This window comes from Crinia signifera, chromosome 2 (assembly GCF_055691185.1).
Source record: "Crinia signifera chromosome 2, ASM5569118v1, whole genome shotgun sequence".
In the NCBI taxonomy this organism is placed as follows: Eukaryota; Metazoa; Chordata; class Amphibia; order Anura; family Myobatrachidae; genus Crinia; species Crinia signifera.
In genome coordinates this window covers 138268664-138280957 of record NC_139218.1, presented here as the reverse complement: position 1 = coordinate 138280957, position 12294 = coordinate 138268664, and the positions used below count along the sequence as shown (strand labels likewise).

Below are 12294 nucleotides of genomic sequence, written 5' to 3'. Positions count from 1 at the left end.
ATCAGAGTCTAAAGACTCTGCAGGATAGATTTATAGTGTCGACAAAACAACAAGAAAATCGGGCGCAACAGATGGATCTTCTACACCAATTATAGAAGTACCAATTGTATTGCTTAGCTAATAATATACTGTCCACTCTACACCAATAAATGAAACAATTAAATGAATAAATCTACAGTAGCTGCTCCCAGGTAGTTCACTGGAACACTACTGTAACACACATGTATTTAGACATAGAGTCTTAAGAAACATACAAACTTATTCTTACAATAAAAATAACAGAACATATTAATAAAGCAATAAAAAAAGAACTTTATAAGCTTAAAATTAATTAAACCCAGTTCCTTTTAAGTGCGCATAAGTGCAATAACTTAGTATACCAGTCCAGCAATTATGATTTATCGGGGCTATGCTCCACCTCCACGTAATTATTACAAGGTGAGTTATAATAATATATCCGCTCCAATGGAAGAGTATATAATGGAGATGTACTTGTTATGTCCATACAGTGGTATCTGTACTTGTCAAAAAGCTTCTGCTGACAGACAGTCATCAGATGGTCCGAACCCTGGTCATACAGGGAAACATTAGTATAGATTCTAAATATGCACAGTGAAATGTGGGCACGTCTCACAGACTGGCCACACCTCTTGGGTCATATCTGATGTCTCACCGGAGTGGACCTAAAGCTGGGCATACACTACTGTGATTTCTCACAGCAGTGTATGCCCAGCCGATCACCTACAAGCCAGACTTTCCTGGGCAACAGGGTCACATGTGATCTATCACATGGGGTCCTTTATATTTCCCTCCGCCAGGAGGGAGGTCTGAGGTCGGACCGGCATGCTGGTTCAACCTCCGACACAGGTCCGATGCCCAGTCCAGCACTGACCACAAGGCCCCCATACACTGACCCGATTTGGGCCGATTTCTCAGGAACAGGTGAAAATCATCCCAAATCGAGTTAGTGTATGGAGGCCTTTAGTGTTAAGTGGAGAAGTATGTAATAAAGGCTTCTGGGGAGAAGTTGACCATATTGTTGATAGGTTTTGTGGTAAACAACAGTGATGCATATCTGTGCGACATGGAAGTGATGGTTAATGGTTACCAGGTGGATTAAGGAGTTGTTTGGAGCTGGGTTAGGGTTAAGTGGAGGAGATCTTGGAGTTAGTATCAAGACCAGTGGTTGTATTCTCAACCGCTATATATGAAAGCAGAATGAAAATGGACAGACAAAAGAATAACATTTACATTAGTGGTAATAACACAGCAATAAAACATTTGTCTTCTCACATTGTAGAATGCCATATTGACCCTTATTGGCAAATCCTGGTTTTCATGTCCTAATTAGTCTCCTTTCAAAATTTTGATTGTGTTTATAGTCAATAGGTCTACAGTGTCTATGTCAAAAGTCAATAGGTCAACCACTTGGAAAAGGTTGACATGCAATAGGTTGACATGGACAAAAGGTTGCCACAAGCAAAATGTCAACATAGTACTGGTCGACACATGAAAAGACCAACATGAGTCTTTTATGCCTTTTTTTTTTAAATTGATTTGTTCTTACTTCTCCATATCTGCATAGAGGGAGAAACTGATAGTTTGCCGAGTTTAGAGAGGGGACGTTACACTAATTGTGGATCCATGTCAACATATATTGTTATAAACACCAAGAAAACCTGTGAAAAATATGTGTCAACCTTTTCCTGTTTCAACCATTTCCTTGTCGAACTTTTGTTCATGTCGACCTATTGCATGTCGAACTTTTGACCAATCCGAACTTTTGCCTATCGACCAATAGTGTATTGACTGTCAACCTAATAATCCACACATTTCTGAGTTTTATATCTAGTTGCAGATGCTTTAAATATGTGAAGCTTAATTATGACCACCCTGTGGTTTGGAGACCCATTCCGATTGAAATCTGAATTTCTTGGATCATTGCAATGTGATTGGTGATTAAACCTGAAGTCAATTTTCTCGCAGAATCAATTCTGAAGCAATAGAATAAAGTTACACTAAAGCTATTTTTGTGTTGCTGTTAGAAATTTTATTTTGTTCTTGCAAAATGGGTTTTATTTGTAGTATTTACACGAAGAAAGCTTCTTTGTATTTTTTGTTTTTATCATGTTTGCTAACTTTGGATAAAATATTAGATGTCTCAGTCCATTAAAATGCAATTAGCAGATCTAGTGACTAGTTGATAGAGTTCCAAAGTAAATATGTGTCAAAAACTTTGGAAGGTTAGATGCCAGACAGTTATCTTGAGCTCTGACGTAAGGCAAGGTGGTTTCGGAGGTATAAGAGGCAATGATGAGCATCTCACAAGCACTGGTGTTGCCTGAAAGTCAAAACCATGAAGTGGGTGATCCTTGCACTGGTTTGTCTCCAGCTCTCAGAGGGCTTGGTCAGGTCTGTACATTCAGATATCTATGGAACAATCTTGTGGAGTAGTATAAGATTTATTCTCATTAATAATAACATATTTGTTTTTTCAGTAATATACAGAGAAATACATACATTTTACATTCTGTGTGATTTTACCCCAATTGTGGCAAAAATGCTCTATTTTTAAAGGGATTCTACATATGGGCGGTACGGATGGTGTAATGGTTAGCATTGCTGCCTCACAGCGCTGAGGTCATGGGTTCGATTCCCACCATGGCCCTAACTGTGCGAAGTTTGTATATTCTCCCCGTACTTGCTTAGGTTTACTCCGGGTACTCCGGTTTCCTACCACAATCCAAAAATATACTGGAAGGTTAATTGTCTCCCAACAAAACTTGACTGCAAAACTAACCCTAGAATGTCTGTGTGTGCATGTATATGTGGTAGGGAATATAGATTGTAAGCTCCACTGGGGCAGGGACTGATGTGATTGTTCAAATATTCTCTGTAAAGCGCTGCAGAGTATGTGTGCGCTATATAAATAACTGGTAATAAATAAATAATACCTATAGATGGCAATAAATAGAGTGCTTTTTCTGAAAGTCATTGACTGCATCTATTAATATTTAAGAAGCAGAGACCTTATACTTCCTGTTTGTTCAACAATTTAGTACTTTATACAACTATTGTTTAAGAGTTACAAACTATACTCACATAATTAGTCACATATTCTGGCCTTGACAGCCTTCATTTGGAAATGGCGAGCATACACTAGTGTGGAGGGCCGCATGATAGTTAGTGTGGAGGGCAGCATGATAGTGCTTGTGAGCTGATCATGATTAATCATATGATACTCCCTGAGTGGTACGAGCATGATATTCTCCCAGGTAAAAGCACATAGCATTGCTGACACTATTATGTTAAAAACTCTGTGCAAAGGCATCACTTATTGGGCACAATGCACTGCGAGTCACCTCCGCGGGAATGACACCAAAATGCCCATTTCTCTATGTGTATATATATTATATATATATATATATATATATATATATATATATATATACGCTGGAGCCTGCACTGGGATATTATAATGCAGACCCTGACTGAGAGGCAATTGAAAGTGCAGGTAGAATCTCTGGGGTGAGGCCCAAAGAGCACTGAAAATAGGGATGTGCTGCAAGGGCGTGCACTTCCAGTGATGTCACTCCCCATTTTGCTTGCTGGCTATTTGGTGCACTGGGTGTCACTGACTTCAGTGACATCACTGCTTCTGTGTAATTGTGACTACTGTTAATTAATTTTATATCTACCAAGACTGTATGAGTAATAATAGCTGACAGCACCCATTTACTAAGCCTTGGAAAGAGATAAATTGGATGGAGATTAGGTACCTTTCAATCAGCTCATAAATGTCATGTCACATTCTGTGTTTGAAAAATTATAGTTAGGAGCTGGTTGGCTAATACTTTATCTTTGTCCATTTCATCTCCTTCCAAGGCTTATTAAATAGACCCCCTAAGCCACCATTCCTCTCGCAATACAGCTCCAGGTTCATTCATATAAAAAATATATATATTTCTGTGTGTAGTCATAATGGAAAACAAAGTAGGTCACTCTATTTCCTAGGGAAAAAAAGGAAAATAAAATGGACATTTTGAAAGGGTAATCTTATTGGAATCCAGAAGGCGGATTGAGAAGATTCAGGTCGACAATACCAGGGTTCACGGCGTCCAGTTAGTCATCTATACTTGGTCGCCCACATTTATATAGACAGTGATGATAGATCAATGAAAGGAAAGCATCTTTCGTCTTTTTTTGGTCCCAGTCCACTTGTCCTACTCTACTATCCAAGTGGACATAGAGTGTAGTGTGGCACTGGCCTGAAGCATGGGGAATGTAGCGAGCTATGCAAGGGAACACTGTGCACATACACAGTGTCCATGGGCACCCCTATGACATTTGGCACCAAAAAAGGGACAAAAAGCCAGTGTCGACCTTGCTACTGTCGACCAGGTTCTCATTGATGATTTGCTCCTATTGATCTACCATCACTGTCTATGTAAATGCAGACAAACAAGTATAGATGTCTGACTAGAGACCGTTGACCTCTAGTGGTCGGCCTTGTTATTGTCGACCTGTACTCGGTCGATCCGTTAATCCATAACCCTGTTACTTCAGTTTGAGATTGGGTTTACTACCAGATCGCTCATATTTAAACCGGAAAACTGTACCACAAACTGAGTGGCAACCATAAATTTCTTTTTAATAGACGACTGGCAAGCCGTATTGCAGAGAACTGGATAGACTGAAACCTCCAGAGCCATAATTACAGCATGAGCTGTCTCCCAATTTAAGATGACACAAGGATGTTACAGGGGACCCTTACATTTACTACCTATATGCCATGCAAGTACCTGTAAGGGGACAAAAATGGACAAAAATTTTGTAAGAAAACAATTATTTTTTTCTGGATTTCATTTGCAATTTCTTATAAATGATAATAAAATATGACACCTTTACAATTACCTCAATACAGTACGAAACATGACGATATGACATGCTTAGATAGCAATGTACACTAAAATGACACTTCTTTACGATTGCAAAGATAGATTAGATTTTAAGAAACATAAGGATTTAGTAGAAAGACAACAAAGTACTTTGTTTAAAAAGAGAAATGGGGGATGTAATATCCTGGAAGAAGCAGGAAGTGCAAGACTGTGCGAGTTCTCCATTTTTTTAAAGTGCCAATCATTTATATGCAATGTTCGACATGTTATAGCCATGTTGCATTTATGTCCATATAGGGCTTGAAAAGGGCTTGACAAATCCAATCTGAAACAATAAATGTAAGAAGGTGCATAATAGTGTAGAATACAGGTAATAAATAAGTTAACAAAATTATTGTGGTCAATAAAGTGTGATAATGCTCATAGCAAATGGATAATAATTCAGACTTATTTGTACTGTACTGTTGGCCTGACTTCCTTTTTTACATCCTTTCTGGACTATTTCGTTGGTCCATTGTCCACTGCATATCAAAAGACACAAAAATCTAATGAAAATCTTAATATATAATAATTTGCACAGCTTCATATAAAGGGGTATCCAATTACTGTAGCTTTAAAGAACCTTTTTGCAGAAAATGTGGCTCTTTTGCTTGCATGCGATAATTCTCCATAGGGTTTATCACACATTTTTCTTCAGCTAGTCTGAGCAGGTGATACACTGGGGAAATTTCTATTTTGGAGTAAAAAGTGTTGAAACTTGTTTAAAAAGCATAATGACTTATTAGGCACTTTGACATTTTTCATTATATTTAATTAGCTAAAAATGAGATGTTGGGGTAAAAAAATAATTTTTTGGGGTACAATTTGATTTCCCTATTTTCACCTTCACTGAATAAAAAAATAGAGTTTACCAGTTTTTTAATAACATAAGGTCAAAAAATGGGATTGCGCATACTCACAATACAGTATGTGTTTTTTTCTAGCAATGTCATTTTCAATGGAATGCAGATTGCGTTATCACAGCTAATTAGATACCCCCCAAAGTAAAACAAAACCAAAAACAACAACACAATTTTCAACAATCATAATTAAACACTTAATCTTGGGGAGGTTTCAATTGTTAACTAATCTGGATTTAAATCTATAAAGTGTTGCAGTATTTGGAAAATGAAAATTCAACAGTATAAATGCGAAGCATTTTATCAATTTTCGACTTCTACAGAGGGAAAATTAAAGGTAAATATATAGGTTTTAAAAAGGAATAAACTGATACTTTTTTGTCTGAATAACAGTTACAGATTAACCTGAATTATTTGTCATCTGGATTTTATTGTAGTGAGTTGTTTTATTACATTTTATATACTGCACTAATATATGTCTGCTCCTTTTATTGCTTCAGATCACACACATTAGTTTTTGCTGTTTAAATAATTTTTTTGTTGAAATTAAAGAGAAAATCTATAAACTCTAGCCATTAATCTCCAACAGAAAAGCAACATTTTGAAGTACATTTTACCTTCATTTAATTGGGAGATGAAAACGAATTTTAAACTCAAAATGTAAATAGGACTTTGTAGTGGAATATAGTGTATATAAATGCCAAAATGGTTTACCCAAAAACAATTTAGCTATTTTGAAAATTAGTTTTCCAAAAAATTAGTTTTCATCCAATTTCAAATTGGAATAAATAAATGAGTGTCTGAAATAGCAGCCACTTGAACTTGACCAAAATTGGGTTTGAATTCCACCATGGCCCTAATTGTGTGGAGTTTGTATATTCTCCCCGTGCTTGCTTGGGTTTCCTTCAGGTACTCCGGACTCCACCCATATTCCAAAAATATACTGGTAGGTTAATTAATATTTTAATGATGTGTTGCAAAACACACTTGGGGGTTTATTCTAGTTCATTCTTTCTGACAAAATCCTTCTTAGATGGACAAAACCATGTGCACTGCAGGGGGGCAGATGTAACATGTGCAGAGAGAATTAGATTTGGGTGAGTTATTTTGTTTCTGTGCAGGGAAAATACTGACTGCATGATTTTACACTTCAATATAGATCTCACTTTGAAGAAAAACCCCACCCAAATCTAATTCTCTCTGCACAAGTTACATCTGCCCCACCCGCAGTGCACATGGTTTTGTCCATCTAAGAAGGATTTTGTCAGAAAGAATGGACTAGAATAACCCCCTAAATTATTTCACGAATCTGACACAACAACGTTGTCATCAGCAAATTTGTTTAAAAATTGTTTATTGCATACTCAGCTTATGTTATAATTATCATTAAACGTCTGCATAGCGCACTATGAATAAGAAGCATTCCATACAGCTGTAAAGATCAAGCATATAATAGAATGTGCACTTCTAAGACACGTTAAACAAACTTGGCTTCAGCTGTTATACAACCTGTACTATATACTGTTACTATCAATAGATGAAAATGTTACTTTATGTAAAAATAGTTTGAATTTAAAAAATTAGGAAATCCCAAAATAATACATAGTTACATAGTCACATAGTAGTTAAAGCTGAATATACTGTAAATGGTTTATTCTAATATTTTAGACCATTTCTGATCATTGATTGTACTCCTTATGTTTTTAACCAAGTGTCCTAGACTCCCCCCTCAAAGCAAAAAAGGGTGCCTGACAGTTCTTTATATTGGCCCCTGATATATTTGTTCATGTTAAGCATAAACAATTCCAGTTTATCTATCTTCATAACTTAAATTCTCCATCCCATGTATTAGCTTGGTTGCTTTTCTCTGGACTTTTTCCAGCTCTGCAAATTCCAGATGTGGTCTAACGAATACCTTGTAAAGTGGCATAATTACAATTAAGTCCCTAGTTTCCATTTCCCTTTTAATACAGGTTAGTATCCTGTTGGCATTATTTGCTGCTACATGACACTGAGCACTACACCCAGAGGCGTAACTATAGCACCGCAGCCCCTGCGGCCGCGGGGGGGGGGGGGGCGCTGTGCATGTGTGGGCGCCGGGGGGCTGTGGTGCTATAGTTAGCCCCCTCCCGTCCGCCCATCTGCCACCCGCCAATCCGCCGCCCGCAGCCTTACCTGACTTCACTGGTCCCATCCCGGCTCCCTTGCTGGCTTCATTCTTCTGCTAGTGAGACGGACCACAATAAAATGTCCGCCCCATATAGCAGGCAGTTCTCTGAAACTATCTGCTGTATGGGGGCGGACATTTTGTGTTGGTCCGTCTCACTAGCAGAAGAATGAAGCCAACAAGGGAGCCGGGACGGGACCAGCAAGACAGGTAAGGCTGCGGGTGGGGGGTGCGGCGGGGGGCGCCCCCCATTAACGTCGAGGGGGCGCCCAATTCATAGTTACGCCACTGACTACACCCCAGTTTGTTATCAATTTGGACTCCTACTGTAGATCATTTTTTAATTCTGAGTTACCTAATGCCACCCCTCTTAGATTATAACTTGCACACTGGTTGTGTCTATCAAGATCCATAACTTTGCATTTATCAACATTGAACCTCATTTTCCAATATTTTGCCCATGAAACATTTGAGGATCAGGATTGTAGATATAGCTAAGGTGCTAATGCAGTGATTGATCCCTTTGTGTTTTTTACATTTAGAGTCCCTCTGAAAAAATTCAAATCTATTCGAGAGACAATGAAGGAGAAAGGAGTTCTGGATGAATTTACGAAAACACACAAGAGGGATCCTGCCATGAAATACAGCTATAACCACAAGTTTGATTTTGCTGTGGCCTACGAGCCTATGTACATGGATGTAAGTAACTAGCAGGGCAGGTTCTACCATTAGACATCTTTAGGCAGCTGCCTAGAGCTTAGTACATGTGCCTCTCTATACCTCACATACTGTATATGACATCAAATAACTGTTTTCAGTTAGGAAAGATCCAGATTATATTGTAACACACAAAATTTTATTTCAGGCTTGTTACTATGGACAAATCAGTGTTGGGACACCTCCACAGAACTTCATGGTACTTTTTGACACTGGCTCATCCAACCTCTGGGTTGCTTCCACTTATTGTCAAAGCCAAGCTTGTCGTGAGTATACACAGGAATAACATGTATTACAAGGTTTAGCTTTATGAAAGCAGTTACTGCATAGCTTGGTTCTACTCAGGATTTGGTGGAATGGGCAGAAGGATGGGTGCATAGAAGGCCTCATTATAATTTTGCTATTAAGCAAAGACATATTTGTTTACACCACTGGCACTAGATAGAGTTGCTGCTGAAAGATCGAGCTGCTGGGAGATCTTTTTGGGGCCCGGTACGAGAGGTTACTTAGCCAAGTGTGTGGTGGGCATGGCTGTTTGCAAGATGAATGACAACCATTTGTGGGGGACAACCCACTGTTTTTTTGGAGTGCCCCAGAAAATGTATGTGGTGCCAGGCCATTGAGAGGGAGGTTCGCTGACATCAGTAGTGGCCTCCATCTACCCAGGGCCATTGCAGAGCTGTCAGTCTAGACTTACCTGGCAGTTGTGAACAATGGGAAATCCATTAGGTGGTGAACAATTGCAAATGGAATTCTCCCTGTGTGCACAGCTGTCAACGCATTCACAGCCATGCACAGGGGCGGTGTTTATCTGATCAATGGGCTCCGAAGATTTGCAGCCCAGTGATCAAGTCTGAATCAGGCCCCTTATCTCTCGCCAAGGTTTAAAACATCTCTACCAACATCTACTACTTTTCTCCTATTTCTTGGTGAATCATTATAAAATACTGTATATAACCTTTTTCCCGGAGCTAAACATTTGCATTGACATTTGGAATATATTTTTAATTTAGCTACATGCCAGCACTTAGATCATGATTGTATTTATTCTGCTTCATTATTTAGAGAACCACCCACTGTTCAACCCAAGCCAGTCTTCCACATATACATCCAATAATCAGCAATTCTCCATGCAATACGGCAGCGGGAGTCTCACTGGAGTTTTTGGCTATGATACTGTGACAGTAAGTGATGGATTACATGATACTACTCTTACAAAACCTGAGTTTAGCAAAAATTATTAAAAACCTAAAGTATACTTAAAGGAAAACTCCAACCAATGCTGCTTATAAGTAAACATAGTTTTAAGTTATAGGGTATAGGTGTAGCTATCATAGGTGCTTCTGCTATAGGACCTAGGCTGCCCAGTACCATTTATCTCACTGTACCCAGGGATATGGGATCGGAAGAGACAGAGTTTTTCCCTGTCTTCCCCTTCTGATTCTGCACACTAGCACCCTGCCTGGGCTGGCAGAGTCCGGCTGTGGGGGGGGGTGGTGACTTCTCCATGTCACCTGCTGCAGTGAATAGATGCTATGCGCATGCGTACAGTGTCTATTCCCATAGGCAGAGGGGCTGGTGGCATTGCCAGTGGGAGTGAATGATTTGTAGGCCATGCCCCCTTTCCATCAGGTCACGCCCCCAAATTTCGTGCACACACAAGAGTTCCTCCATGGATTCTTCTAAGTTTGGGAGGTAGGCACACTGACATGTTCTCTCTCTCACAGGTACAAGGGTTGACCATCACAAACCAGGAGCTTGGCCTGAGTGTGGTTGAACCAGGAACCAACTTTGTGTATGCAGGATTTGAAGGAATCTTTGGAATGGCATACCCTGCCCTTTCTGCAGGGGGAGCTACCACTGCTATGCAAGGCATGCTGCAACAAAACCTGCTTACTTACCCTATATTCAGTGTCTACATGAGCAGGTAATGTATTGCTTTCAATTTCAATGTGAGCTGCAATATTGAATGATGATGATGATGATGATGATGATACTGCTGAACTGAATTGTTCTGACACATATGTTTATCCTTAATGTCTTCACAGTCAATCAGGAGAGGTGATTTTTGGTGGCGTTGATAGCAACTTGTATTCAGGACAGATCAACTGGGCCCCTGTCACTCAGGAGCTGTACTGGCAGATAGCCATTGATGAGTGAGTAATTTGTAAGCCAGACATTTAGGGAACTAAATTTAGTGTAAACTGATAAGCTCTGCAGTGAGTCATAGAAAATCTGAAGACTCTGATAGTAGTGAAAAGGGATCCTCATTATAAATATATTTCAGGTTCTCCATCAATGGACAGGCGACAGGATGGTGCAGCCAGGGCTGCCAAGCCATGGTAGACACCGGAACCTCTCTCCTCACTGTGCCCCAACAGTTTATGGGATCTCTGCTGCAGTATCTTGGAGCTCAGCAAAGCCAAAGCGGAGAGGTGAGAGAATTCAGGGGGGGGGGGGGGGGGGGGAGAACAGAGCGTAAATACTGGCCAGAAAGAGTTTTGCAGATGGTGAAATAAGATATCGCCATATTTACCTCGTGTAATGTGTGCAGCTGCTTTCCGTGTTCTTTATAAGCACAGTTGTAAACAAATATACCTCATGGCGTCAAAATAAACAAATGCACCCCATCATGGGCATGAACAGCTTGTAATAATTACATTCCATATATAAGAAATGAAACAATGTTGCTTTTAATGTTTTTGTTATAGTTCCTGGTCAACTGTAACAACGTGCAGAGTCTGCCTCCCATCAGCTTCACCATCAACGGAGTCCAGTTTCCAATCCCACCCTCTGCCTATATTCTCCAGGTAAAGGACATTAACATGACAATTGGATAGGACCAAATGCACATGAATGTATACTGTACTCTATTTATAATAGCTGACAGGTTAGTTAGTACTAGATATAGTTAGTAATGCCATTACATTCTTTTTTTAAGCGTGTGTTCCTACTGTTTCTACCTCTCAGCACTGCTGGGAATGTTGTTTAACTACAATGAAACTGTGCTTTTGTGTCAAATATATGTTAATCATTTCTTCTTTTTAATTGCAGAATAATGGATACTGTTCTGTCGGGGTAGAGGTGACTTATCTGCCATCTCAAAATGGTCAGCCCTTCTGGATTCTGGGTGATGTCTTCCTTCGGCAGTACTACTCTGTCTACGATATGGGCAACAACAGAATGGGTTTTGCACAGTCTGCATAGACAACCCCAGTGCTGAGCCTTGTCAACTTATTAGACCAACATAATGATTCCCATCCTAAAGTGTTAGCAACTCTACTCTAGTTAGGGTACCATCTATTAATACTATACACAGCTATTCCTATATTGTAACATACGACATATACATCAGTCAGTGCTAGACACTAATGGAGGCCAATGGCAAAGAAGAAAAGTACTGTATTCTATTGAGTAATTCAGAAATTCAACTAAAGAATGTCAAAGATATAAATATATATCTTTGACGGGCGGCACTCCAAGTAGCTGGAAAGGCACCCAGCCTTTGCTTCATTTAAGGAAGTTCTACCCAGACTGTAATTATATATATATATATATATATATATATATATATATATATATATATAGTTAAGCTGTATATCATGCAGTATTT

The 12294-nt window shown here is 39.3% G+C and overlaps 1 protein-coding gene across 1 annotated transcript; it reads left to right on the top strand.

The window, feature by feature from the left end:
* Positions 1–2356: 2356 nt before the first annotated feature.
* On the top strand, positions 2357–11888 carry LOC146058885 (gastricsin-like). The gene is made up of 9 exons (XM_083171098.1): positions 2357–2412; positions 8507–8663; positions 8830–8947; positions 9747–9865; positions 10409–10608; positions 10730–10837; positions 10969–11116; positions 11393–11491; positions 11736–11888. The coding sequence occupies exons 1-9, from the start codon at positions 2357–2359 to the stop codon at positions 11886–11888; spliced, it is 1158 nt and encodes a 385-aa protein (XP_083027224.1).
* The last annotated feature ends 406 nt before the right edge of the window (positions 11889–12294 follow it).